The sequence below is a fragment of the Columba livia genome, chromosome 1 (assembly GCF_036013475.1).
Source record: "Columba livia isolate bColLiv1 breed racing homer chromosome 1, bColLiv1.pat.W.v2, whole genome shotgun sequence".
Lineage (NCBI taxonomy): Eukaryota > Metazoa > Chordata > Aves > Columbiformes > Columbidae > Columba > Columba livia.
This window is the reverse complement of record NC_088602.1, coordinates 96,609,486-96,635,669: the sequence shown is the minus strand read 5'-3', so window position 1 is coordinate 96,635,669 and position 26,184 is coordinate 96,609,486. Positions and strand designations below refer to the sequence as shown.

General features: G+C 39.7%; 1 protein-coding gene across 5 annotated transcripts in view; it reads right to left on the bottom strand.

Annotated features, from left to right (window-relative positions):
- Positions 1 to 24,215, bottom strand: part of PKNOX1 (PBX/knotted 1 homeobox 1) — a 46,509-nt gene extending 22,294 nt beyond the window's left edge. Inside the window, exons 1-5 of one of the 5 annotated variants that reach the window (XM_065069046.1) lie at positions 24,064 to 24,215; positions 12,147 to 12,230; positions 7,383 to 7,485; positions 4,598 to 4,725; positions 3,668 to 3,839 (exon numbers count right to left, since the gene is read on the bottom strand). In XM_065069046.1, coding sequence (XP_064925118.1) covers positions 3,668 to 3,839; positions 4,598 to 4,725; positions 7,383 to 7,433 — 351 coding nt within the window. In that variant the 5' untranslated portion in view covers positions 7,434 to 7,485; positions 12,147 to 12,230; positions 24,064 to 24,215. The other 4 variants (XM_065069061.1, XM_065069053.1, XM_021286497.2 and 1 more) reach the window with 4 other exon arrangements.
- Positions 24,216 to 26,184: the final 1,969 nt, after the last annotated feature.

The window sequence follows — 26,184 nt, the reverse complement described above, 5'->3', positions numbered from 1 at the left end:
TGATAATATCACCTCCCAGACCTTCACTGCTACAAACTAAACAGTCCCAGCTCACCGAATCTTTCCTCATATAAGAGATGCTCTTGTCCCGTAATCATCTTTGTGGTCCTTTGCTGGACTCATTCCAGTATGTCTATGTCCAGCAGTGGGGAGCCCAGGACTGCATGCAGCACTCCAGGTGTGTCTCATCAGTGCCAAGAAGAGGGAAAGGATCACGTCCCTTGGCCTGCTGACAATGCTCTTCCTAACACAGCCCACGTATGCTGAATTTCTTTGCCGCAAGGATACATTGCTGTCTCATTTTTTGGCTTGGTGCCCACCAGAACTGCTGTTTGGCCCCCAGGGTGTATTGGTGCATGGGGTTATTCCTCCCCAGATACAGGACTTCGCATTTCCCTTTGTTGAACTCAATGAGATTCCTGTTTGCCCATTTCTCTAAAAGTGACAAAGTATCTCTGAACGGTGGCACAGTCATCTGGTCATCAGCCACTCCTCCCAGTTTTGCAACAGCTGCAAACCTGCCAAGGGTTCACTCTGTCCCATCATTCAGCTCATTAATGAAAATGTTAAACAGTGCTGGTTCCAGTATCAATCCCTGGAGTACATTGCTAATGACTAGTCCTCAAGTGAACTTCATGCTGCTGACCACCATCTTTTGAGCCCAGCACTTCACAGTTCACCCAGTTTTCAGTCCATCTTACTGCTCATTTATCTAGTCCATATTTTATCAATTTCACATAGGAGACAATGTCAAAAGCCTTACTAAAGTTAAGATAAACCACATCCCTCGCTCTCTCCTCATCCACTGAGCCAGAACTACTACATTCCAACTACTAGATTTCAGATGTGCTTCTGAAGAGAAATTTGGATTACAGAGATAAGGGAAAAGAGTACATTTGTGTTGAATCCAGAGTCATAAATGAAGCAAATAACCCGAGGCTTAGCAAGTCAGCAGACCTGCTTCATGCAGAACAGCAGTAACTCTCATTTTTGAGTAAAGTACTGGAGGCAAATATATTCAAAAAAGTCTTTAAAGAAAAAGCCATGGAAAAGTTTTATTAGCACCTTCAAATATACAGTTTATGTGCTAGAAGCCCTCTGAAGGTGTGACTGAGAGCAGTAACAAAAAGCCAAACATATTACGGAGTGAAAGAGATAAAGAAGCACTTCCAAAATCATAAGCATTTCTGCTAGTCAGATTTCTAGATACCTGGGCCAAACCACAATATCCTGAAACCAGTAGGTTATTTGGGGAATTCTGCGTGCAATTCATTTTTTAACAACCAAAGGTATCACAAGATGTTGCACATGTGCAAATTAGCATCTGCGATGAACTGCAGCTTTTAGCCAGCATTTAGTCATCCTCAGAAACTAACGGCTCTTTAAAGTATTTAATTATTTCTCCTTCAAAAACCCACTATTTTTCCCCCCAAACTAGCCTAAGTGCTCTCTGATTCATAAAAGACCTAAAATAGTGATACCAGTGGCCCTCAGTCTCCAAGGATTTCTGTACCCTAGCAGAACAGTCACACTGTTTGCAGACAGACCATCTCATAATTATTCTGAAGTACTTATTTCTGCTTACAAATGTAAGACAATAATCTTGTGCCACAAGTATTTCATAAGTTTGTGACACCTTTCACATTTCAAATTAAAAAAAGAACAAAAAGGCAAACCACCCCACACTCCTGCTGCTCACACTAGGGCAGTAACTAAAGAGAATTATCATTTATTTCCCCTTGCTTTTAGTTTTCTTCTTTCATATTCTAATTTTAACTTCTACAGCTACAACAGTGATTCTGCTACAGCGTTTATTCATGGAACTGTTTTAGTAGGTATGTCAGTGCTTCTTTGTACTTAGAAAACTAAGTAACTGTCCGTATCAATAAATATTTATCAGATGAGCTGTGTCAAAATTCGCCCACAAAAATCTAATGATTAAGACGTTAAATTGATATTTCATGGGTTCAATTCTCTTCTAGTTGTAACTTTGATCCAAGTGCCCAATGACTGTTCTTCAATTCTGCATTTATAAACTGAGAATCTTTACACTCCTTTAGCTGCTTTCCCACCATTCTGAAGGGCATTGTTTTGGATTACCTTCTAACACAAAAACCTTACTCAGGCCTTAAAAAGTTTCCTAACTGAAAATAGAAGCTTCTGTAACACAAACAGCTCCTCAGCCAAAGCTGTGCAAGAAGTTTTTGCAAGCACTCTTACAGGTGGATTAGGGCAAAGTGAACTTGATTCATCCTTGAAGAAGATTTAATCTAAGGTGACGTTATATTTGCATAGACTAATATAATTGATGCAATGTATGAAGATATTTCAATCCTGGGCGCTGCAACCTACAGTTAAAAGGATGTAACAAGTAGCTGAGAAGGCAACTTTTTAGATCTCCTTAGCTAGAGCTGTAAAACCTTGCCTCATTCTAGAACATACTGTCTTCAGCCTTCTTTACTATCACACTGGTTTTATTATACATAGATACTCCCATAGCTTTATTTTCTATGACACTATTTAAACATTGACTTCTCAGAACTTAAGTACAGCAACAACTGGTCATAAAGTGCTCAGAAAGAGATCCAGTTATGCAAAATGACTATTTAGGCTGCTTGTAAAGAAGCGAAAATTGACTCCTTTTTTGCAACAATATGTGCTCCTCCTGACATGCTGTTCACTGCAACACTCCTGCCAATTCTAAACAGCATCTCAGATTTATTGTTTAAGTCTTGGTTTTAAGAGTTTTCTCCAGGTACATTACCTTAGCCTCCCACATAGGATATTATTTGCCCACATAAATCTTTCTAGATACCAGCTTTAAAACATTACTATTTCTGTTGTTTACAATCCCACATCAATTTAGTTTTGTTTCTGCATTTAAATATTTTAAGGAGCCTTTTCTCCCATGAGTTAGACTCAAGAACGAAGACTCGTTTTATTACACAGTCCCCTTAAAGGAATGGGTTTTCAAAACCCTCTAAAGAGCTGAAGGCAGGTAGACAGTTTAGAAACTAGCATGCCAAGAGAGGTGTTCTCTAGAGATGGGATTCAAGGAGACTAAGGGACTGAGAAAATCACAGCTTCATCACAGGAAGGACTTTCAGAATGTGCAAAGGAGACAATGACATGTAAGAAAAAAAACTGTATAAGAGTTTCTAAGCTCATCTCGTAACAGTTCTCCTATATTAACTAGATGAACCCTGATTAAAAAAACAAACAAACAAACAAACAAAAAAACCAATCCACCAAAACCAACCAACCAACCAACCCGCCCCCCCCAGAACCCCAAAGCAATCAAACAAACAGTTGGAAAGACTTACATCGATTACATGTTTTTGATAAGTATTTGTCTTGACACTGTACAATAGATTTGCAGAGTCAACCTGGCTTTGGCAAGCATATGTTTCTGTTCGTCTCTAGTACACTGATCTCAGACATTTTAGGATGGGAAATAAATGTGATATAAGTTTATAGATAAGAGGGGGGAAAAGGGGGTCAGAAGAAATTATTTTAAAAAGTGTTTATCAGCATTAACATGAAGAAGAATCTCTTGTAGGAAGAAAAGCGTGAGGAGAAACTATAAGTACCAGCTGAGATCAGAAATTAGGAAGAAGACGCAAATGTGATGACTGTTTCAGAAATGAAAGAAACAGCTTATGCTTACCAAATTATCAGTTTCTGGATCTTCACAGAAAAAGGGTTTTCCTTCTTTCTCCTGCTTCCTTACAAAATTTTCAATATCTACATCAAAACTAGCAGAAGTTGTGCCTTCTGAGCCTTGTGTGGATTGTTCACATTTTTCAAATAATAGTGCTAACAAGGGAAATAGTGGATGCCTAGAATAAAAGTTAAAATACACGATTAAGTATTTTCACTTATGTGTACCCCACTGAAAAGTTAGACATCTAGAGCTCATTTCAGGTAACAGTCACTCATGTAAGAAACAGAAAGCCAAGTCTTGGAAGAGAGGACACGTAACACCACTGGCTACAGCAAAACATGATGAAAGGTGTTTGTGTTGTTTTGTTGTTGGTTGTTGTTTTGTTTGTTTTTCATATATTTAAATAAACAATCACAGGCTAAAAAGCTATGACATATTAGTTAATTCATTGTAATTGAGTGGCAAAATAAAATCTCAAATTAGTGTGGTGTTATACATCAACATTTAATCCAGTTTGAGCTAATTACTGAGTGACAGATTGTTATCCCTAAAGCACAGGGAGTAAAGATCAACTTAATTACAATAAAAATAAAATCTCACATTAAAGATAAAAACTATAGTATAACAAATAGTGAACCATAGTTCAATGGTCTAAGTAGCTTCCTAGATTTCGCTTGTGCTTGAAAGACAGCCACCTTTAGAATACCCTTTAAAACTATGCTGAAATTGAAGAATCCCACAATAAAGGGATTTTTTTTCTTGACTGAAGACTGCCAATAAAGCTAATTTGATCTCATTCTTTCCCCGCAAACTACTAAGACAGTTTGCCAAGATATAATCTGATTTCAAGCTACTTATTACTAATTTAAAAAAACCCAAACCAACACAACACATCCTCTATTCTTTACCCTTCAAAAGACAGAACATTAATACCTGTAAATGGCCTGCTTATCTGCATCCATTGGAGTCTGAGATTCTACAGGGGCAGGACTCACCCCTTCTGCATCAGTTTCAGAGCAGTTGGGATCTTGTTCAGTTTTTAACTCTGTTACTACTTGCATCTGTAGAAAAAAAAGTTAAGTAAATTTGTGAGCTTGACGTAAAATAAGTGTACTGTTTTCTAAAAAAAAAAATAGCCAGAAGGTTGGTATGACTTGGCAGTTACACAACAAGTTATAGCAGTAACAAAACCTCTCTTTCAGTCCTTGACACTTTTTGATGGGTAAAGATCACGTTAAGTTTCGGCACTCGGCTCTAAAATGCAAATGACAGATATTAATAAGTTGTTAAAGCACTTTATCTCTGATATGGCTATTTTTGGAATAGACTAGCAAAAAACAGGCATTTTTTTTTTTCTCCCAAAAACCTATGGGGATACCTCAATTAAAAGCCTTTAGGATGAAAGTAACAGACGGAAAGTTTCTACTCCTAAGTTTTCTTTCTTGTTTCCTACTGTGCATTATATCAAGATACTGAAGAAAAGAGATTCTGAAGCTTTTCTTGTGCACTAAAATGCACATTTTCTTACAAAGAACTGAAATGTTCTGTGTCTCTCCAATCTTTCAGTTATCAGGAGCACACCATTCCCTGACCTTTACCACTCAAACGTATATATTGTAATAACAAATTATTTTAGGAATATCAAGCTATAGAAGGAAACAGCAGTAACTGCTTCTACAAGTCCATTTAACACAGCTACACAATCTGCCACTACTGGAAAAACGGTGTCACAGCTTCTACCGAGCACCTTCTAAATTGCACTAGAGCCCTGCAATGCCTTTGAGGGGCCTTGAAGGCGCTGAAAGTGGCTTTCCCATCACCTCCAGCTAGATATCTTTCTGAGTAAAAGGTCTCAAAGGGATCTGACCTCTGAAAGTTCCCACCTCCCAACCCAAACTCCTTGGTTTTCTCCCCTTTGAGCACTGGCAATATCTTTGCAATGACAAGATATACTGCAATCTTTTTTCCCCTAGGTTAAAACTAACAAGCTTTAATCTCTACTAGAGGACAGACACTTTTCTAGATATCACCAGGTGTCCAGAACTGACACATATAGAAAGGAAGTGCTCAGAATGAAATCCTATGCCCTTTTTTCCATGAGATATACATATCACATCACTCAGAGAAGAGAACTGGCCTACAGAAACTCTTAGAGAACCTGACTGACAGAATGTAATGTGTTTCCACACAATATAAGTAGAAGGAATGTATACTGTTCCCAACAAGAAGTGTGGGAGAACCAAAGGTTTGTGGTTTATTACTTGCTGAGGCCAAGCCATCTCCTAGTAAAATCAGAAACTGAGAAAAAGCCAGCGTATCCCACCCAACAGAGCAGCCTGCTTTGCAAAAACCTTCCTCAGCCAGAATAGATGATTTTAAAGCCAGAATGCTACCAAAAAGAGATGCAACTAATGGACTCATTTCTTGGCTAATGACAAGAAAGAGGAGAAAAATAAAAGGGGATGACTCATACAAGTGATTATAAATGTTGAACCACACATCTAGAGTTTGAAGGGAGAGAGCATGTTCAGTTAAGGCTTTATCTTGCTACAAGGAGGAAACAGCTCACTTAAAACTGTGAGCTATTTTCTGTGGGCCATTTCCAAACTACAAAAGCAGCAGGCACCCAAATTACCTGTCTATCTTGGTCACTGAAAGCCTAAAATACAAAACAAATAGAATGAAAATGCTTTCTCCCAATCCGGTCTTTACAAAAACATGTATTACTTCACTGACATGCCACAGGATGGCATGCATTTGCTGAGGGAATAAAGTAAAAGATGTAAGGTAGGAGAGAGAGAGAGAGAAATTAGAATTGCAATAGAAGAAGCAAACAACAACAATCAATAATCCCAGATTGCAACCAGATAAAGATATTTTTATAAAAGATGGAAAAAGTTGCGTTTTTATTCTGATTGTTCACCACTGTTGCCATCTGCTGACAGAAGTACTGACAGAAGTAGTTACTGCTTAGGGCTGACACACAGTAACGTAAAAATGGGTCTTCAGAGTACGGGCCAGGGCATGACTTGTCTCCAGTTAACAGTATTTTAATTTAACAATTCAAACTGTTGCAATATACAGCCCGTTGTACAAAAAAGAAACATAATGACCAAACATATCTGAGTATGTTTCACACTATTCTAGCTGTTTGTTAAGAGAAATTAGAAACTGGAAGCTCATTGGCCAGCTTTCTAATTAGCAATTTAAATCAATAACCTCATTAAAATTAATTTAAGTATTTTACCAGTTTTCAACCTGCAGCCTATTCATCAACTTAAGCATAGTCAAAGTAATATATAATTCTAGATAACTAAATTTATCCTTCACTTGCTCAAGAACAGCAAGTCTACAACTGTGTAAACGCCACATAGCTATTGTAACTGCAGACACATAAGGCCATATACACAAAACACTAAGCAGGCCCATTTGACCTACCTAAAAACAGGTATATTACAGCACACAAACCATCTAGAGGTGATTCAGAAGAAAACCACTTATCTAACCATTTTCCGGAAGTTAAGCAAAATCACGTGAAGATTAGCTAAGCCTTTAATAAGTATCTGAGTATTAAAGAACAACAGTTCATCACTTTAAAGGTCTTGTGTTACAAACAAGAACAGATACTTAATGCCAAAGCAGGCATTAAGGAAGAATTCACTATGTTTTTTCTCTTGCTAACTGTATTTAGGTCAAAGAGAAACAAAACCACACCTACCTGTTGTCCATCTTGATAGTTGTCTATACTTAATGTCTGTGTTGCCATCATGGTTAATAAAACATCAGTTATGGCACATCATCATAAGTATGAACAAATATTCCTAGGCAAAAAAAAGAGTTAGTTACAAAAGTGACCACTTGGAATCCAGCTCTACAAGTTTAAAAAAGGATAAAGATCTACGCACACCTTCACCTAAAAAAAATAAGCAAGTAGTTGATGATGACAGTTACGTGCATTTTCTCAACAAACAAAAACCAAAAAACAATCTCCAAGTTGGAAAGTGCAATGGGTTTTATCACCAAACAATTAATTGTCTCATTTTATATTTTAATGTAAGATTTTTAGTAAGAGGCTGAGGTTCTTTTACATTCACAAACTTCAAGTAAACTTTAGCATTTATTTTTCCACTACTTAACTAACTTATTCTAAGGTAATACATAAAATCTAGAAACAAGCAAAGTTTTACGTTTCTGTGCTTTGAATCTGCTAACAACACATTGAGCATTACTGTAACCAAAATAATAATAGTCTACAACCAATGAACCAGATGTACAAAGTGTTAAGGAATACCTTATTTACTTATGAGTAAGAATCTCGTATTCTAACGTTAGGGCCTGAAATCACTTTTAGAAACTGAAGTCTCAAATTGCTTCTGACATCAGGAAACTACCATCCAAGTCATTTAAAGCTCAACAAAGAATGGAACAGTATCTAACAGCTTTTAAACAACTGGATCTTTGTGATTATATAATAGTTTCAAAAGTGATCTAGGAATTCAGAAGTCTCATTTTCATAGACATTTGATACTTTGGGAAAGATTAATTTTGATAGGATTTATAACATGAATAAATTTATGTAAGTTATTACCTCTAACCATTATCTGGAGTTTGGTCCCGAGATGAGTTAAACATTTTTTTAAAGTTAGACATCCAGTAATTAAAAATAAAAAGGCATAGCTTCACCGCCAAATGGAGCTTATCCATCAAATTACTAATTTACATTTCATTTTCTTGTCGGATTAGCAGCCATTACAACTGAAATCATGTAATTCATTAAGCTATTACCATTACATATCACCACAGAACTCAATTTTCCTTGACATATAGGAGTCCTAATGTTTAGCTATTGTAACAAAATTGGAAATTAAAAAAGAGCTCATGTCTTGAAAAAAGATTACATTCAGGTATTAATTCTCAGTTTTCTGCTCTCTTCCACTTATGTCAGTATCAAAGAACTAAGTTTTAGAATTTTTTCCGGTTTAAGATCTGAAACCAAAACTTTTTTTCATTGTAGTGTGTTAAATCACTACAAATTTTTCTAGCTATTTTTAAACCTTTCCTTCACCATTGCATACTACCACAGCATATGATAATTTTGAAGAACACTGTTTACATTTCTGGATATTTTCCTCTAAAGATTATAATAGTCTCAAGTACATGTTTCATTTATGAAACACAGGACAAATTTCAAAAGTCCCTTCTTTGTTTGCTTAACAGTTTCATGCACAGAGACAGACCTAACTTCTCAGGACAAAACTCAAGCCTTAGCTTGCATCAAATTCTTTTCAAAGTGCAATTCCTAAGCGTTACTACTTTTTTTTGTTATTGTTGTTTTAAACAGCTTTAAAGACCAGAGAAGTTCGCTGGGATGACATAAGCATGAATTCCTTTATAAACTACGTTATCAATTTTCACTCACTCAGGCTTAAATGGAGCTGTTACTCTTCGGGAGTCTTTGTCATTTTACACACACAAAAGCATCTTGGGAACCCCAAATATGAGCAGATAGAGCAGATCTTGGTTCTGGCAATAGGCCATGTGCTTGCAGAGCTCAACAAGTTTCTATCTGTAGACAGTACGCATGTATCTTCTTAAGTAGCTTGTGGAATATTAGCTAAAAGGTATGCTACATTTTGGGAACTCCTATGCTAAATTATGGGGTTTTTAAGAATACAATTTACAGAGAAAAACAGTAAAGACTGCATTTAGAGTTTTTCTAATAGCTTTAATGAAAGTATTTTCTGGTTCTAGTTTGTTGATCTGTCTTTACAGAACATCAGTATCTTTTTCTTTGAAACTCCAAAAATATTACTGATTTCTCCACCAAAAAAAACCAAACAACAAACAGCGGGAATGAAATAAATGTACTCACTGATAGAAGTACTTCAGATTTTTTTTTTATATATATATAGATATAGCTATGAATCATTTAAAGTTAAATCAGTATTTGCCACAATAACAAAGTGAAATATGTTTTGAAATACTTTAAGGGGATGCATTCTACAACGTTAAGCCAGTAAGCATTTGCCTTCCATTTAAACATTTCTTTCAAAAATGGTAGCTTACAACTGGGGCACTAGTGTCTTTCTGTATTTATAGAGTGAAAAAGGGCACATACAAAATGCTGCTTTTCTTCCTTCTCAAAATGTACATATCTAATTTTGACTGTGATATCCAAAGCACAGACCAGACTATCCTCAAAATAAAAGTAGAACAGTTGAGCACATCAACAAAGAGTAAACACTACTCAGTGATTGTTTTAGAAGCTGAAGAAGTTCCTCACAAAATGCTGTTAAAAAAATTGTTTGGCTGTGGGAGAAAGGTGAATTTTTCAGTCAGAAAGGAGGAAATAAGAAGGGGCAAAACAGTCGTAGAAGAGGAAGAAAGAGTTAGGCAAGGATGTGAGATCATATTAGTGACACAAAGAACAACACGGAGAGGGAAGCAACAAAGATAACACATGTAAACTGGTGAAGACAATAGGACATGGCAAGAATTTCTGGAGAATCAAGACAAATTGGACCAACCCTTCCTTCCAAATTTCCATAAGGAATAGACATTCCACATCTGGAAATCCCTCAGGCCACACAAAGGAAGAAAGAGGTGCACAGCTTTGAGCTACATCCATAGATTACTTAATCAAGAAGGACGTTTGCCCTATTCTCTCCCTTGGGAATGGTTGGAAAGAACTCTACAGGGGTATATCCTTTATTTCCCCGTAAGAGCTTCCCCTCTGACTTACAATTACTGTAGAAGATTAAGCTATTAGGCAAGATAGCAACTGATGAGATTCAGTGAAGACAACTACTGCAAAGCAAGAAGAACAAATTGAGCTAATCACACACTTAAATTGAGGCAATTAACTGAGGAATTACTATGGTTCACTAAAGAGAAACATCTTCTCATTACCCAGTAGTGGTAAGAGACAAACTATGTTAAACATTAAGAAAAATAACTGAAAAGGTATTTACACATTAAGCTTTTATAACCTAATTGAGGATACAGCATCCAGTTCTAGTTAGCAGATAAACAGCCTAAGCAGATGTTCATTCTGCAAACAATGATGCTAGATGAAGCTGGTATCACTCCCAGATGTTTATCACTGCCACCCTGCCAGAGCTAATTACTTCCACAGTTCTACCACTGAGCTCACAGAACACGCGAAGGATTTCTGATCCTTTTTGCATCAAGTCAGCTAGGCCAGTTCAACCCGCTCACTGTTAAAGGTGGCTATGATGGAAACCAGCTGACTCCATCTGAAGCACATTGCTGTGCACTCGCACAACCCCTGCTCTTGGCTGACCTATTAGTGTGGTAATTTCTGGCTCATGTGTGGCAATTATCAACTCGCAGCAGGGCCATCTTTAACCAGCACAGCTACACCTAATACTCTATGGCCTAAGGTATCTGAAGTGGGCCTAGGAACACAAGACTTCTGGACAACTTAGCTTTAAACATGCCAATTATCCTTTGTTAAAGAAAGCGAGAGTAGAAGGAAAACTGTGCCTTTGTGTTATATCAAAGAGTTACAAATAACAAAAAAACCCCGAGGCTGAGAGAGTCAGACAGTCTGCTTCATGCAGAACAGAATTAACTCTCATTCTATTTATTTTGAAAACAAAGTGTGAGAAGAAAGCAAGAAAATGTCTACAGTCGTGTAAACTAGAAGCTGATGCATGAACTGCAATCAGAAACTCCATGGATATCTGTGTCAAAACAGAATTCATAAAAGCCTTGTGTTCTGCAAAACAAAGCAAAAGGAAAAAAATTCAAGCCTTTAATAAAAATAAGAAGGTAAAAAGTAGAGTAGAAAGGAAGCTAAATTAAGAGGGGTAATTATAATCAGAAAAGTGGAGACTTTATGCAAGTTAAGGAGTACCTAAGAGAAGAGATTAAAGGTCAGCTGAAACATGTACACAGTGATCACTCAACATACATCACTCCTCACTTGCTCTACTTACTCCTTCATAATTAAGAACAAAGGGACCACCCAGTAACACTAACATAAGGTGTAAGTAAGCCGCTGGACTTCAGTAATATCATTTTTAACATATACAAGCTACAACAGATGTTTGTAAGAGATATAAATAGTTATGCTTCAGGGTATAAACCAACCACTAACTGTTTTAGGGTTGGGAAGAAACTACCCAGCAGACTTGTTAACAAGTAATTGTTCCTTCTAATTTTCCCCAGTACACGTTCCTTTGAAGTCCTTCAGAGAGAAATGGATGACTGGCAGATTCAGCATGGCTATTTCTTCGTTCTTATATAATGTTAGTCCTGGTACTTGCTCTACAACACAGATCCTCATATTCACATAGAAAGTTAAAAAGAAACAAAAGTCAATACAGCAAGCCCATTTGAAACATGAAAAGCATCTAGAACTGGCTTCACTTTTTGTCAAAATACATAATGATATTTGCTTCCAGGGCACACTGCTTTCTAAAGGAGATAAAATATTGGCCATGAGAAAGCTGCTCACCCCTTTCCTTCAGTGGGTTGAAGGAGACATTATCTTGTTCCAGCAGAGTTAATCCCACTGATGTACAACACAGAGGAGAAAAACCTAAAAACCAACAGAGAAATATTATTCAGGAGGAGACAACAACATAGATCATGCTTTCTGAGACAACATGATTAAAGAAAATATTTTGGTTTATTATGTGGTTCCCTCCCCAAGTTCAAATAAACTGATCTTTTTTTGTTTATGTTTTGCATTTTTTTGCATATTTAAAAATCTCTAACCACCCCCACTATTTGAACTTTCCCTCATCTTATTCCATTCTTTCTCCAATTTATTGTTGCTGACAACTGTAACAGAAGGCTACATTTGAACTGCTAACTCACTTGCTGTTTAACCTTTATATTTTACTCTCTAGCTCAGTGTCTGTCTGCTATAGACTAGACAAGACACATCCCAAAAATAAAACTATGAAATGCAAATAGGAACAACTAATTAGTGTTGTAAAAATTAAGCATGAAACCAAGAAAGGTGAAAGACTATTTAATTTAAATCTCCACCACAATAATGCTTTGATTTTACCAAGGAATGTATTCTAATGATGGCTATGATCAAATGATGCAATACATGATAAAAACTAACAGACTATAGAAAGGGGTGTGAGCCATTATTTGGATCATGTGTTCTGTGAAGACAGGTTCTGCTGCAGAATTATTCAGCAATTTTAAAAAGCTTTCCAAAAGTTACCATTTAAAATTACTTTAATTATATTTAATTTAATAGCACCTGTTTGATATAATAAAGCTACTTTTAAAGAGTAGTAATGATTGTGAAAGCAAAGTAGCAAAGATTGTGAAAATGTATTTAGAAAACACAACAGCTGAAAAGTAATAAAAAAAAGTCTGCAAAACTATCTCACAGGAAGTTTCAGACACCGATGTTGCACAAAGACCATCTAAAATGATATGACAGCTAAAACACACAGCTGAGATCTTGAACCAGATTATCTCCATTTCCCACACAGACAAAGCTCCTGCATTGCCAGTTTTGCCAATTATGAAAGAACTGGATTGAGAATAACTCCAGCATTTTTGAAAGTGAAATGAAGTTGGTGTTTGGACTTGAGAACCAAAACGTACCCTTGCATAGTGGAGAAGAAATGTTTTCCAGAGACATTCAAAGAAAAACAAAATGCTAAGAGCCACTCAACGTAGATGCCATCTCTGGTTCATGAAACCTAGTTCTAAAAGAGCAGGGAAGATAGTCTGAGGAGTTAGAAGGCAGTATATGCTTCAGTCATTGGTTAGAGATTAAATACTGAGCTAGAAAGAGTCTCAATCCCAACTGATACACCTGGTCTTGAAGCCTGAAAGGGCAGATGACACATTAAAAGTTCTCACCACTTTCTCTTAAACTTCCAAAGACCTGTATTTCCAAATAACGGGCTTCTCTCATTTTTGCAAATTCTTAATTCTCTTATGAGGAGACAGTGTACTCTCTGATTCTCTTCTTTGCACACTATTTATCTTCTATAATTTTGGTGCTCATTTTCACCCACCTCAACTTACTGGGCTATTTTCAAATAGAGGACTTCTCACTATTTATAGCATTGTCCGAATGTAGGCCACTGCCTGATAAATTTGGATTATCTACTCCTTGTCTCTGCTCAGACATAAAGGACTACTTCACTATTGCAAATCTGAAAAAAACCACCCTGCTCCCTTCATTCAGAAACACCAGCAGCAAAGAACGGATTGCGCCACAGCTGCCAGATGCAGTCAGCCAAAAATATTTCATGTATGAAGAAACAGTCCTTGCCTGCAAAGCCTTCAGCTGAAACTCTGGACATAGGCAAGTTTCTAGACAGCATATGAGATATTGAGGGCAGGAAGAAAGAGGTACTGAAGAAATGCAGGCCCAGGTGAAGTATGCTGCAGAGAAAAAGGTTTGGCTGAGAAGGAGCCGGAGGACATTGCAGTCATATTGCCTTCTTTCAAGAGACACTTGACAGCAACTAAGACTAGAGTCTACCCTAGAACATATCAGACAAGAAAACAAGAGAGAATTGAGCTTGCATGTTATCTCCTCTCATATATCTCAGTGGGGGCAAGAACAGGGAGGAGGAGATACACCTCATAAAGGATGGAGGCAACACCAGGGCACTGTGGAGCCTAAACTTGGAACTGCTATCACAAATTTGTTTTTTTCCTTTTACTGCTCTTGCAAACAAGCTTTAAAGTCATGGTATCATAATAAAGATACTTAACTATGAAACCAAAACCAAGGGCAACTTGCATATCATAGCTGAAGTTTCTACTATGGTTTTTATGATCTTGTTCATTCAAGTGTAGAACCTTTTTTTGGGTCATTCTCTCACCTTACGTGTCAGCTCATAAGAAACGAAGACATGCACACATTCACGTATACAAATACTAGGAGACATTAAGATCAAGATACATTTATATATTTACAGATTCAAGTAATAATAATGAAGCAATGTAGAGTACATATGTCAACATGCCATTAGGGATTCATTCTGCCTTTGCTGCAGTGGTTATTTATCTCCATCAACCTGCCTACAAAGAGGCATTCAGTAAAATTAAGACAAACAAACCAATGTAAAGTTGATGCACACAAGTTTATTAAAACTGTGCTCAATGAGAACATGCTCATTCAGCACCAAGGTAGCTTCCACTTCTATCTTATGTGCTTACAAAGTATAGTAATCGTTTAGAACATTATACTTTTAGAAAGATGATGTTCCTGTTCAGGAATATAATACCAGCCTCAGGGAGTAACACGAGGCAGATACAGCTAAACAGTTATTACCCAACAGCTATGCTGTCAATTTCCCTGGGAGACAAGCCCTAAAAATCCACAAAACCCATTTTCAGCTGCAGCAGAACATCTTACTTTGTGTCACTTTTTTCCCTTTACTGTTTGTTAGTGCAATAAAGTTATTTATATATTAATCTTGATGAATATGAGATTACATTAAAAAACTGATAGCATATTATACTTTAAGAAACTGAAAATTAAAAATAAATTAAAACTCACTACTAAAGTTGAGCTTCTTGAGAAATACAGGCTACACTGCCAGCCTTCATCAACCTTTCTTTGCCTGTAGGATTTTGAACATATGTACTATGTAACACTAACTTTATTCAGTAAGACCTCTCCAAGACTGGATGTACTGTTTGTTGTCCCATTAATCTTTCATAGCATCCTCTTTTCATATAATCTCATTTCAGAACTTAACAAGCCATACTAAGTATTTATATCACAAACTACGCTCCAAGCATCACCACACAATGTCACACAGCATGACAAACAAACAATTCCATGAACAGATTTGCATTCCTTTATCAATTCACTCTTTGTGTAAACTCTGCTTTTGGTATTTTAAAGGAATTCTGGAAATTCTCCTATTTGCAGGTACAAAATATGAAAATAAACAGTATAAATAAATGTGCCACTTTACAAGCTAAAATTGCATATGCAGTAACATAAAATGGATATTAACAATGCATATGACAATAGAAATTTCTCAAAGCACAGTAACAAAAGCAGAATTAAGGGCATCTGGGTCCTTTGAAGAACTTCAGCTCCTTGATTCTGCATACATCTTTTGTGTTTACAGCAGCATATTTCTTGGGAAGCATAACAATGCTTCGTGTTCATGTACTTCCCAATTTACCACAGAGCTTCTCAACAACAAGGAAAAGAAAGATGAGGAACCCTATCCAATATAATAATAAAATAATAATGTCACATCAGTACGCTAGGTATCCTTCCTCCACTAGGTCTTGGAATTGCAGAAGGAAATCCTCTCCTACCTTCTGCAAAATGAAAACCTCATTCTTCTAATAAAAGATCCTCAAATTCAAGAAACTTCCTGCAGCATCTCAGTTTCTCCTACCAATTTCACACTGTTATTTGACCTTGCTTTATTAGCACTATAAAGTAATAGTAAGAGATTAAGGCGACTCAAGAGAAATTTTGGTAAAAGGAAAACAAAACCAGGGGAACAGAAACCTCCCTTCTTTAATTGCTCCAAGACTCGCAAGGGATTAGGGTATGAGGGAGCAAAAAATATTTCCCATCACTCCCTCATCCATCCCTAATATTCACATAGTAAATGAAGGCTTCTTTGGGGTTGTTTTGTTTTCTTCTGTATTCTTAACATTGCAAACTGACTTTTTACATTTTTTGCTTGTGAATCCTAGCACACAAATAATTAATCCCCACACATATCTACTTGTCACAAGACAGAGAAGTATTTTTTTCCTCTCAGTATTTACACAATGTGCTGCCATTATAACGTTTTAGACCGCAAAAATCAAGAAGACAGCACAGTATCTGCCTTGCTGCTGTTGTGGTAAGAGGACTGCATTAAAAAGACCAAGAACCCCTTACATACCAGAGGACGTGTACCAGCAGTTCCACAGCTGGAACCGATTCTGGTACAACTTTGCTACTTAATGATATTTAATTACTTTTTCAAACACAATATCATTTAAAAAAAGAAAGATAACTCCACCCTGCACATTTCCCCAGCATTCCCCACATGGATAAAAAACAAGCTTGCATATGCACTAGACACAATTCCATTCCTTTGCCACTGAAGCTTTTAGAATATCCATAGAAATGTGGAGTGAATCTCTTGCTTCTGGAGATGTACATTTTATCATATCCTTTCAGGAAAACTAAACCAAAGCAACAGGAAATCCTATTTTAATCATGATCTGTATCAGCACCCAATAAACTATGACTCAAATTAATCTTGTTTTGTGTTTATACTTTGCGGTTTCATAAAGAAGACACAGAAAAAACAGCAATCTCACTATGTCTTTATTGCTATTGAATTCTTTACAATGTTAACAAGCAGTTTATTAAGCATATGTAAGTTTTCCAACATTTTTATTATAAAAACATAAAGGCTTCTCATTATTCTTTCTATGAAAGAATTAATTCCTAATGCTACTGACGTACAGTTAAAGGATGAAGAAGAGTTTTATTTAACTAATAAATGCATTTAAAATGGACTTAAGATGTTGAATACCTAAGAAAATCCCCTCAACACATTTTTGGCATTTGAATACTTCATCAAGATTAAGATCTTCTGTTGTCAATTATTTCATTTTTATGTCCCTTATGGTTTCAGAAATAATGAGCTTGTCAATGAACTAAGCATTAACTTGGACTAGCTGAAAAAACTAAAGTTACACAAATCCTGGTCCTGCAACCGTCTGTCAAATCCAATGCCGGTCAGTAACTTTTGTAGAATCTTCCCTCTTTTGAGTCTGTCACTTGGTGGAACATGAACATCGTTTTGCTACTAAGTTTAGGCCCTAAAATGAATTGCTACTTTCTTTTATCAATTAGCTTTTCCAAGGAAGACGTGCCGTGTTCTAGACAACTGTTGGAGAAGAGCTCTTTAGGCCCCCTTACTTTTCTAGCCATGTTCTTTCTGCTTTACAGTCTAGTACTACCTCTCCCTGTTGTTCCTGCCACACCAATGTACAGCTTGTCCTCTTTCTCACCTCTTGCCCTCTCTTGTTCCCCCCACTTCTGACCATTCGTAATTTTGCGAGTACCATCCTTCTTAGGTTTCTGGGCCTACTGCATTTCAACCAAGCTTCAACCTCTGTTCCCCATCTCTCCCCAAACACCAGCCTTTATCCCTCCATGAGTACAACTGCTGCCTAAGTATTCTGGGGTTGGGAGAGAAGCACAAATAAAGACAGACTATTTAGGACTAAACCTACCCATCACCTACTGCTGTGGGGATACATTATGCTGAACTACGTGGTCCAGATGATGACTACACAGTCAGGTGACATGCAAGGACCAATAGACAGGAAGACACTCGTGTTACATAGAATATTCAGATACTTAGTCAATAAATATTTGCCAACTAACATGCATGAACCAGTTTTTCAAGAGCTTAAAATTCGTTGAAGTTTCTCAAGGAACAGCCATATGCTCTGTATGAATGTTTACACTCTCTTCCCCTTTCTCCTCCGCAGTGCCAAATTCCAGAACTCAAGTGTTGATAGGCACTTAAGCCAAACAACCATTTCCCCTCTGCTTTAAATTAACATATTTACTGTCTCTTAAAGTAATTTAAAAAATCTGAGATATTTTAGCTTAAAGTTTCCAGAATAACTCTGCTCAAACATACTCATCACAGCAATTTTCAGTATGACTAAGAAAGAAGCTAGTGAAAACAACATCTCAAAAAAAAAAAAAAAAAGAATAATCAGGTAACCTTACTCTTGGCATGGCTATTATCACAGCCTATAACATACAAAAATGGGCTAGAAAACATATAAATTAAGTGATCATAGGCTTACCTAGAAGTTCAAGTCCTTTAGTTATAAAGCATACAACACAACACACATATTTTCATTCTCCTATTCTCTAGGCGTGTTACACATGTGTAATGCTCCAATTTCTGGTTTATAATTGCCTCTGTTTCCTTTTAATATGAAAGACTTGAACTTCATTTTTCAGTAATAAGTATTATAATATCCTTTTCCCTTTGTTTTGTTCACTATGTAATTTGAAAAAAGCAGGATGTGAAATACAGACATATTTCCTAGCTTCCTCTGTCCTCAAGAAAAAAAAAACAGCCAATTCCAAAAAGACACACATAAAATATAAACTGGAATTTGGTGGTCTAAAAAAATTGATCACTCTTTCAGTACACCAGCAGTAAGCCATCATATTCTACTCTTTCATTTGAATTTACTGTCATCTGCAGCAGATGACAGTTACAGACCCATGGTAGGGCAGGCTAAGACACAATACATGATCATCACAGTCAGTTAGTACCCATTTTCAAAAACCACCTTTTGACTGTCTATGTACTTAAATGACCTGCTTAACAGAAAATAGATTTTTCATACACACATGTAGGAAAAAAAAAATGACTGGAGTAGTTAGAATCAGAATGTCCTGAGTTGGAAGGGACCCACAAGGATCAACGAGTCCAACTCCTGTCCCTGCACAGGACAACCCCACAGTTCACACCATGTGTCTGAGGGCTTGTCCAGTCTCTTCTTGAACACTGTCAGGCTTGGGGCAGTGACACCTCCCTGGGGAGCCTGTTCCAGTGCTCCATCACCCTCTGGGGGAAGAACCTTTTCCCCATGTGCAACCTAAACCTCCCCTGGCACATCTTCCTGACATTCCCTCAGGTTCTGTCATTGGTCACTAAAGAGAAGAGATCAGTGCCTGCTCCTCCTCCTCCCCTTGTGAGGAAGCTGTAGCTGCCATGAGGTCTCCTCTTAGTTGCTATATTAAAAACAAACAGGCATGTCCATATGAATGAAAAGCAAGCATATGATGACAAACAGACCCAAAGTTTATTTCCACTTCTAACACCGACTTCCTTCTTGTCCTTCAGTAGCATGCATGACTTGTTATCTCCATGCTGCTGGCAGAGTAACCAAGTTAGCGCCTTTTGCCAGCTTCATAAAAACATGCCAGTGCACCATTTACACCAAAGATCGGTATTTTCTGATTCTTGGTGTCATTACTTGATTTTCTACCCCACTCCTAGTTCCATTTGATGATATCCATGTTCTACAGTTATGACATGAAACAATCTTATTGAACAAAGTGAAGAACTTGCTAACAAACATGAATACTTAAGCATTCAATTACCTTGGGGAGAGTTACAAAGGTCTGGGTAAAATACTTGGGTAACATCTGGCAGCAAGTAAGCAATGGGAAAAACTCTATCAGCAGCATTTTTCCTTGCTCTTGGAATCCTCTTGCTTAGAAGAGCAATAAGTTTACATTTTGTACAGCATTGAGCTGTGGTAAAATACTCCCCTGCCCGAGACTTATTATTTATAAGCCTACAGACTCTTTTTAACAAGTGAGACTGGAGCAACCCGCTGCAAGAGAAAAGTAACATTTGCAGAATTTTAAATTTCACAGACACACGAAATAAGTTAGTCTTATTTAGAGCAAAATAAAAATATTAATCTACTTTATTGTAAGCTTTCCCAAGTGGGTTAGTTTTGCAGAGGTAACATTTGGCTCCCAGACCACTACATAATACTCTGAAATACAATTTGGACTACATCTTGCTTCATTCAGGACATTAACAGAACCATCAGAACAACCAAAACCACTATCACAGTAGTGGTCCTGAGGATGGTTCACCCTTGGCCATTAGTACAGGGCTTAATACCAGCAGAAGTTATTCTTTTCCAAGAAACTGAATTGCTCCTAAACAACTCTAAACTTGCTGCGGTAGCAATCAGAATTATTATCATTGTCTTACAGCACTGCATTCACAGTACGGGGAACGTATGAGAAAAACACAGCTGAAAACAAAATTCTGAAAAATAAAAGTACAGCTTCTAGAAGACATATCCATTTTATAGGACTGAAGTATTTAGAATAAACATGTATATTTCATTTATTCTAAACTCCTTTCAGTTGTACTAATGGAAGACATGATCCAGCAATTTGTGTTTGCAACTCAGAAGGCAAATCATATCTTAGGCTTCATCAAAAGGAGGGTGGCCAGCAGGTTGAGGGAGGTGATTCTGCCCCTCTGCTCTGCTCTGGTGAGACTCCGCCTGGAATCCTGCCTCCAGCTCTGGAGCATCAGGTACAGGTAAAACATGGACAGCTCTGCTGTGAGGACAGGCTGAGTGGCGGCTGTTCAGCCTGGAGAAGGGAAGGATCCAGGAAGACCTTATTGTGGCCTTTCAGTACTTAAAAGGGGCCTATGAGAAAGATGGGGGCAGACTTTTTAGCAGGGCCTGTTGCAATAGGACAAAGGATGATGATTTTAAACTAAAGGAGGGGAGATTCAGGCTAGACATGAAGAAGAAATTTTTTACAATGAGGGTGGTGAAACACGGGCCCAGGTTGCCCAGAGAGGTGGTAGATGCCCCATCCCTGGAGACATTCCAGGCCAGGCTGGTCGGGGCTCTGAGCAACCTGATCTAGTTGAAGATGTTCCTGCTCATGGCAGGGGGGTTGGACTAGATGAGCTTTGAAGGTCCCTTCCAACCCAAACTGTTCTATGATTCTATGAAGACTGCAAGGACTTAGTTTTAAACTTTATTTTTAATCTTCAAAAGATAATCCCAATTTTTAAAATTGTATCTAGATCAAGCAGAAGTCAAGGCTGTAAATTACTTAACATTAGATTAACTTTTTATATGACAAAGTGAAATTTCCAAATACAAAATAAAAGCCTATCTTTGCCCTGCAAATAAAGTAAATGACACTATGCCTTTCACCACTGAGCTGAAACTTATGTTAAAAAAACATAGTGGAACCTACACTGAAGTTTTCTTGTGGATACTTTAATAATAAGATTACAAGAAAATATGTAAAGCAGTAACAGTCAACAGGGAAAATACGCAATACACTTAATAAACTAAAAATAGAACATACATTAAAAAAACAGCTGAATTACTTATTTTGGACAGATTAAAAGCAATGACATACCAAGAAGTATAAAACTGTTTCTTCAAACTGAACACATGTGAAATGTTTAGGGATTTCTCCTGATGAGTTTTTGCAGACTTTAATGTCATGATTATATATGGCTACACACAGACTAAGAAAAGGATAATTCTGCAATTTTATTTCACAGAACCATTCAGAAAATGCACTCAAAATGCATTTGCTGTTGCTTGATATTCTAGCAGTGACTAACTCTGGAAATACATAGATGGATTTCTGCTACAATCACAACTATTTGTTCCCCAGTTCAGCATAATCCATTAAATTTGTACATGCAGCTAACAGGGACTAACCAGGACTCAAGACTTCAGCACTTACCCAGCTGCAGAACCTATATTACTTTAACTACACATACATAACTAAAGGGATATAATCCCATAGCATGAGCAGACTGTAAACAGTTTATAAGCCACAAAGGAAAGGGAACAACCTGTAAGCATATTCACAGTACGGAGAACAGCGAGGTGCATAAATTTATTAAACTGTAATTGTTACAATTCCCCTAGTCAAACAACCTACACTGGTGAAACTTTGTGCAGTGCACGCTCCAGAATAAAATCAGGAGTAGTATTATGAAGTAACTGTATGTGCATATTTTTGTAAAGACTAAAAATTTTTTAGCTTTTTAAAAAAGCAATTAGATGAGACATTTAGCATACACTGAAAATTATCTACATCCTCCTGCTAGCCTCCATAGGATGCTCGCTCAAGTATTTTCCAACATCCACAGACAAGAACACATTGTCCCTGCTCCCTAATTCTGTGATCTGTTTATATAGAATGCGCACATCATATTCCAGATAGGGCCAAGGACAAAACAGAATCTTGTTTGGACAGCTCTTCACTGCATGTGATTAAAAATAAAATAAAATTCACTGCATGGCATTAAAAAAACCCGCTTATAAGCGTATTGTACTAGACCTAGAGTCTCCTCTCCTTCTAAAAACCATACTAATCTTTTACTTAGACAAAACTGACAAAAAGGGCTCACAAACTGCAGCAGCAGATTAAAAAAATATTAGTACTGAGACCATGCCTCTAAAATTATACGTTCCCATTTAGGACAACGGACAATATTTAAGATTTTTGTTTTAAAGCACAATAATCTATAGAGTGAAGTATCACATAGATGTGTTAACTACTTATATTTGCAACTGATGAACTCTGGGCCATACAGCTGGTGTTGTGGGAATGAGGGAAAGCTAACGACTACTCCGCGGAGACTCGGGACATGTGGCTAATTGAGGCAATATTTCAGGATAAAACCAGCACTTGATTTATTATTGTTTACACACATCATAAGCAGGGCCTCTGGGCAACGTCAAGTTTCAAGCTCCTAATTGCGGCTGTGTAAACACTCAGGAAGCCTCCATCTAGGTGTCAAGAAGCCTCTACTCGTAACCGAGACAAGAGACAATGAGGTCACACCAAAAAAAAAAAGAAGAGGAAGAAACCATCTCACGCCAGAACCGCGCACACTGCCCCAAGTGCCAGCCACGAACAGAATCTGCTTTCTATGAATAAGAGGGGAGGCGTCGGGGGGAGAGAAGCACAGCCGAAGACGCGCCAGCCCCCGCTCTCCCGGGGCCGGGTTCTACCGAGACCGCATTGCCACCGGAGCCGCACCAGGGCCAGGGGAATACCACCCCACCCCCGCCGGCACCCCACGGCGCCGGCACGGGGGCTACGCGCGCCTGCAGCGGCCAACCGCCGCGGGCGGCCCCCTTGGCCGCCCCCCTCCCCGGGCCGCACCCGGCCGGGCAGGGGCAGGTGCGGAGGGGAAGGCAGCTGCCGTGCTGGTTTGATCCCCGCCATAGGCGAGGACTCCCCAAGCTGGGTTGGACCGGGTCGCCGAGGCCTCGCCTGTCACGGCAGCGAGAGGAGGCGGGTGCGAGGACCCCGGAAAGCCTCTGCCCACCCCCCCCTCCTCTAAGGAACGGCTGCCAACACGGCGCTGGCCCTTTAAGTATCGCGTCGCCTCCCCCCCCCCGCCACCTCCCGCCGCCCTTCTCCCCCCTCCCCCCGGCCCCGCGTCCCCTCCGCGCGGCGCCGAGCAAGCGGCCCGCGCTCCCTCTCGCCCGGTCTCCCCTCCCCGCGCGCGCGCGGCGCCTGCGCGCCCCCGCTGGCGCGCGCCCACAAGAGACAACGGTTACACGGCGACCGTTCCAGAATTTTCCTCGCTCCCCCCCTCCTCCCCCCGCTCCCCTCCCCGCGCCTGCCCGCCACCGCCCCTAACCCCCCTCTGGGCCAGTTGCGGAGTGCGGGTGCCCCCTTCCCGCTGTGCCGCGTTGCCGGGCTCGCCCCCCCAATTCCCTTCCCCAACCACCCCCCCCGGTCTGGTGGTGCGCCTGGGCCCGGCCGGCGGCGGCGGCGGCGGGCGCGCCGTGATGGATGGCTGGCTGGCTGGCTGGGAGCGGGTTTGAGTGACAGCGCTTACCTGGGTGCCAATCTTCGTCACACTGACAAGCGGCTGCAGCAATCGGGACCCGCACCGCCGCGACACGCGTCACCGCGCACACACGCACCCGGCCAATCGCCGGCCGCGCCGCCCGAGACGACACCACGCCGCGCATCACGCCTCATCAATATTCACTGAAGGGGGCGGGGCACGGGCCAGGGCAGGGAGGTGGCGGGCGGTCGCCCCGCCCCGCCGCTGTGGCGGCGGGGCGGGGCGACCGCCCGCCACCTCCCTGCCCAGTCACCTCCCCGCTTGCGCTCATGAATATGGATGAAGGGGGCGGGGAAGTCCGGGCGGGCCCGGCCACGCCCCTCCCGCGGGTCGGAGGGGAGGGGGGAGGTGAAACCACCTCCTCGGGGGGCGGGGGGGGGAGGAGGAGGGAGATACCAAGTGGCTTCGCCACGACGGGAGAGGGCGGCAGCCATGAGGTGGGGGCAACCAGTCCTGGCCCACTACTCTCCCTGGGGCCGCCACAGCTGCCACTGTTAAACATCCCCCATTTCCCTTAAAATGTTCTTACTTAAGGAGCAGGAGAATCGGGGGAAATGTGTTTTCTGACAGATGTGCGTCTTGCGGCTTATCAGTTTTGCTGTTGGGATATTTTCGTATTTTCTGCTTTGCAGATTCTCTGGGTTGGAATGTACACCTTTCAGCTGGGTCACTCGGGTCACCTGTCATCTCCACATTGCTCCTCATTCTTAAGACATCTGAAAGATCACCCTAGCAACCTCTGCCTCTCTCTTTGAGGGCAAAGGTGGGAAAAGTTGCTACATGCAGAGCAAATCTCAGCTCAGGAAGCTTAGCTCAAAACCAACGCAGGTTTAGTTTCAGGTTTTGCAGTCCCTCTCCAGAACAGCAGCTGAGAATCTACTTGATTATCCTGTACCCCGTTAAACTGGGAATTCTCTACATTTTTTTCAAGGTCCATGCCACTCTTCCTGTTGATTTCACAGTAGCAAGCCGCCTAGTTTGTTTTTTATAACACTCTTGTGGGCCAAGCCACTTGAAGAAGATCTGGCTAGTAGTCAGGCAATAGAAACTGCTACTTAAATGTTCCTGGAAGCCAGATCTGCTTTCAGTCCTCCCCTCATAACTGCTGTGTCAAGACCCTGCTCAGCCAGCACGGTTGCTCTTGGTCTTCAGGAATCTGGTCACCCTGTGCACACTTGCCACTGTTTGTCCACTAACAAAACCATCATTTCATCTTCTCGCTAGACCTCCTGGAGCCTTTTTTGAGCCATTTTCCCGTGTACAGTCAGACCTATGTGGATGTCTGGCTTGTGAACAGAGAAAGAACTTGTACACCTAGCAGAGGGAGTGGGAAAGAAAAGGAATTGTGCTAATCCAGAGTGCTCCAATGTGTGAATCAGGTCTCAAAGTTAACGTGAATGACTTATATAAACAAGATTTTTTAACAATGCAAGTCTTAGTTCATCTTACAAAAGCCTCTTCTCTATTTTTGCTTTTGCACTGTGTAACAACAGCTCTAATAGAGTTCCTGTGGCCAGGCTGGGTTCTTCTACCACAAGTTTCATCTCTCATTATTCCTGACACATTCATTAGTGACACATTCCCTAAACAGTGCTTAAAATTAACTGGTTTCCATGCCCAGACCTGCCTCTTCTTCAAATTTTATTCTCCTTGCAAACCCTTTGTTCTCCTTCTGACTTGCCTGTGCTTCTTTGGATAGGAGTTCACTGATTCTGAGAAAGTACAGATTAAATTCAAACTAATTTGGTTTCCATTTAATCTCTTCTCCCAGTGATCTTCAAAACGTTTCTAGACTTCTTGCCCAATGTGTTTATCAACCTGAATTTTCCTTTCTCCTCCTCCCTTCCTGTTCCCCTTCCCCTTCCCTCCTGCCACTGTCTCTTCCCCAGCTTCCCCCTCACACATGATGGATGTAGGAATTTCTCAACGGCTCTGTTCCCCTCACCCCAGCAATTCTCTTGGTCTCCTTTGTAATAAAGGTTACTCCATCCTTTACCCTCCTAAACCTCCTGTGCTTCTCATGATATCAATAAATATTCTGACTCCTGTGATCTTAAAGCCTGTGACTCCCCAAGCACCAGAATTAAGAAAGCCTTGTTCCTCGTGGTT